Raw genomic sequence first — 3510 nt, forward strand, 5'->3', positions numbered from 1 at the left:
GTGGCACTTCAAAGACTTTTAAAATACAACGGAAAGAGACAATAGTTAAATAGAAATCTGCTTTGATATAGCCATAAACCTGCACTACATTTATGAGATCTGTACTTGTTTGTGCAAGAGCAGCTCCTAATCTTCGAACATGTCAAATGTTGCGCTCCAGCCCTCCACCCGTACCCTTAGAAGAGTCCTTGCTGCTATTTTAAGCAAGCGTTCCTGTAAGCTGTACATAAGCAATGCTGTAATTCCCAAACAATTGAGGTAATTATAAAAATGAATATCATTTATTGTTTTTTTTATTACTATCATGTCTGAACATTTACTTTCATACAAAAGTCTGATTTTCAACATTATGCCTTCCAAGGGCATCCCCTCCGCACCACAGGAGACAGACGTATCAGGATTTGTGCAAGAGTTTTGTTACCAGCCTCAAACCAACAGCAACTCCGTAAACAAGATTTTGGTACAGAATCACGCCTGGCATTTTTGAGAAGGGGAAAAGGGCTTTACATGTATGTTCAGTTCCACTTTATTTTTTTTTTAATCATATATAACCCAATGAAAGAGGAAAAAAAGAAAGAAGGAAAAAAAGAAAGAAATCATCACATTACTCTATGTTACCCTTCAGCAGTCTTTGGAGGAAGTCAGAAACCAGGTTGCTTTTCCCGGCTCCCTTCCTCACTCAAGCCAAGGGGACGGGCTGGTCCGCCCGACGGCGGCGCCGGGCGCCCGTGCTGCCCCCGTCACAGCTGCGGCTTCCTGAGCAACGTTCTGCTGAGGTCCTTCACCTCTTCGGGGCTGCCCACCCGCTCGTAGCCCAGCACGGCCATGGGCTGGTGGCAGTACTCCTCCACCTGCTGGATCTGCTGGAAGCTGAGCGCGGTCCTCCAGGCGCTCAGCGCCTGCGTGGCGTTCCTGGCCGACACCACGAAGGGCTTGGAGGAGTAGCCCGGGCCGCTGGTCATGTTGAGGGCAAACTTCTCCATCTCCGGGCTGACCGTCAGGTTGACAAAGCTGTAGACCCGCCGCAGGGTCTTGATGGGCTCCATCACCAGGTCCTCGTAGCGCACGGCCAGGTAGTTGTCCCGGAGCCAGTCGGGGGCGTGCAGGGCGGTCTGCAGGGTCTTGGCCATGCTGCTGCAGATGACCTCCATGGCGCCCAGCGCGTGGTAGTCCGAGCCGCCCCCGCCCTCCTTCTTGCCGCCCAGCTTGTGGCCGGCGTCGAGGAAGGGCATGCGGTGGATGCGGGGGTCCCGGCTCCTCACCACCTGCAGGCTCTCCCGGATGAGGCCGTGCCGGGACCGGATGCGGGAGCTGGCGACGGCCCGGGGGTCACGCACCAGGTGGATGACTTTGAGCTCCAGGGACGGGTCACGCATGAGCGGGGCGAGGACGGCCAGGTCGAAGATGCGGACGCCCTTGATGACCAGGGTGCGGTACTTGTGGCACTCCTCCTGGAAGCGGCTGAGGCGCTGCGGGGGGCACTTCTTGCACACCCGGTCGTCCACCATGCCCACCACCTCCTTGCGGTAGGCCGGGCAGAGCGGCGAGGAGCAGATGACCTTGTTGGTGGCGGCGCCGAAGATGCCCAGCGTGGTGAGGTTCTTGCCGGCGCCCGCCGTGCTGTAGAGCTGGAAGACGGAGAGGTCGCAGCGGTACAGGGAGCTCAGCATGTCGCGGGCCGCCCCCTGCAGCGACACGGCGTCCCCGGGGTACAGCTTCTGCCAGACGTGCCACACGGGCTCGTAGAGGAAGAAGACCTCGGGGTTCTGGTTGAAGAGCTCCCCGAAGAAGGACGACCCCGACCGCCAGGTGGTGAACACGTACACCAGCTGCCGCCGGGCGCCCGCCGGGCCGCGGCTGCCCGCGGGCGGCGGCGGCGGCGGCGGCGGCGGGCGGCGGCGGGGGGCGGTGGGGGGCTCGGCGCAGCGCCGCGGCTCCCGCCGCCACTTGTACTCCAGCAGGTTGAGGGCGGCGAGCAGCAGCAGCAGCGCGTAGCCCAGGCACAGCGCCAGCGCCTTCCGCCGACACGCTTTCATGCTGCGCGGCGGCGGCGGCGCCAACTGTTGCTCAGCGGCGCGGCGCGGCGCGGCCCGCGGCCGGCAGCAGGGCGCACCGCCCCCGCCGCCCGCTCCCGCCCGGCCCCCCGCGCCCGGCCCGCGCGGCCCCGCCGCCGCGCTCCGCGCTCGCCGCCCGCGCCGCCATCGCCGCCGCCGCAGCGCAGCGCAGCGCCGCGCAGCGCAGCGCCGGCCCCGGCCCGGCCCGGCCCGGCCCCGCGCGCCGGGCGCGGCCAGCCGAGGCGGGGACGCGCCGCGCCGCGCTCCGCTCCGCCCGCCCCCAGCGCCGCCCGGCGAGGCGGGACCCGGCCCAGCGCCGCCCCCCCGCCCGCGCCCGCCGCCGCCGCCTGCTGCCGGGGCGCTGCTCCGCGGCGCGCGGGGAGCCGCGGTGGCGGGGCTTCTCCCCCCCCTCCCCCCTTTTTTTTAATATCTCGCTCTTTGGGCGGCGGCAGCTCGCGGCGGCGCTTCACGCGCTCTGCCGGGGGGGGGGGGGGTGCTGCTGCCGGGAGGAGGAAGCGGCCCCTTTTCCCCGGCCTCAGGGCGCAGCGGCTGCGCATCCGCCCAAGTTGCCGCAGGCAAAAACCTCCAAGGCGAAGGAGCCGGGGGGGGGGGGGGGGGGGGGGCTTCGCCCTTCACCGATCCCGCTCTACACGTGGCCCTAACGCAGCTGCCGATGGTGCGGCAGATCACGCTCCAGCTCCTGAGAGTCTTACTAGTTAGTTCCTGACATTTGGAAGGTGGAATGGTTACAGGAAACAGGGAAAATAGGAGGAAAAAGAGGAAAAAAAAACCCAAGAAGGCTTGAAAAGCATAGAGTCCCCTATGCAGTTTCCCCACATTGTTAACTTGGTATTTGCAGAAACAAATTTCTCAAAGGTAGAAAAGCAAACCCCCCCCCCCCAAGCTTGATGTTCCTGATGTAGCTCAGACGGAAGGAAACACATCTTCCTTCAGTTCTTAAAAATAGTTTACCCCCGTTACAAATAACGAGTTATTTTGCAGTTTGCCTGGGCTGCAGCTGCAGCATCGGCAAAACCTCCCGGGAAGCGCGTTGTGGCCCGCGGGTAAGGAGCCCCTCACGCAGGCGCCGCCGGCGCAGCGCTTCCCTTCGTTACTGCCGATTTGCTGTAAGTGACTTGGAGTCGCCAATTAGCCACAGCAGTGAGAGGAGTTTTCTGCTAGCTGCAAGCAGGAGAGGGCCGGTTCCCACCCGCCACGCTGCTCGGCTCCCTCAGCCCCACTCCTCGCCCCCAGCCCTGCACCAGATGCATTTATAACGTTATTTATAACGTTAGGAGGACTTTTGCCTTATTTCTGTGCGTTAGAGACACTCTAATTAAAGACAGTGGAAGCAGCAGGTACCTAACAGCGGATGAAGCAGAGGTGCCCAGCGCGCCGGCCTGGGCAGCACAACCCGGCCTTGCCCAGAGCCCGCCAGCACCGCGGGGCCGACGTC

The 3510-nt window shown here is 62.9% G+C and overlaps 1 protein-coding gene across 1 annotated transcript; it reads right to left on the bottom strand.

Annotated features, from left to right (window-relative positions):
* Positions 1-259: 259 nt before the first annotated feature.
* On the bottom strand, positions 260-2317 carry CHST2 (carbohydrate sulfotransferase 2). Its single transcript, XM_026101665.2, has one exon. It carries the CDS (start codon positions 2034-2036, stop codon positions 741-743), a length of 1296 nt encoding a protein of 431 aa, XP_025957450.2. The 5' UTR covers positions 2037-2317; the 3' UTR covers positions 260-740.
* Positions 2318-3510: the final 1193 nt, after the last annotated feature.

This window comes from Dromaius novaehollandiae, chromosome 9 (genome assembly GCF_036370855.1).
Source record: "Dromaius novaehollandiae isolate bDroNov1 chromosome 9, bDroNov1.hap1, whole genome shotgun sequence".
Lineage (NCBI taxonomy): Eukaryota > Metazoa > Chordata > Aves > Casuariiformes > Dromaiidae > Dromaius > Dromaius novaehollandiae.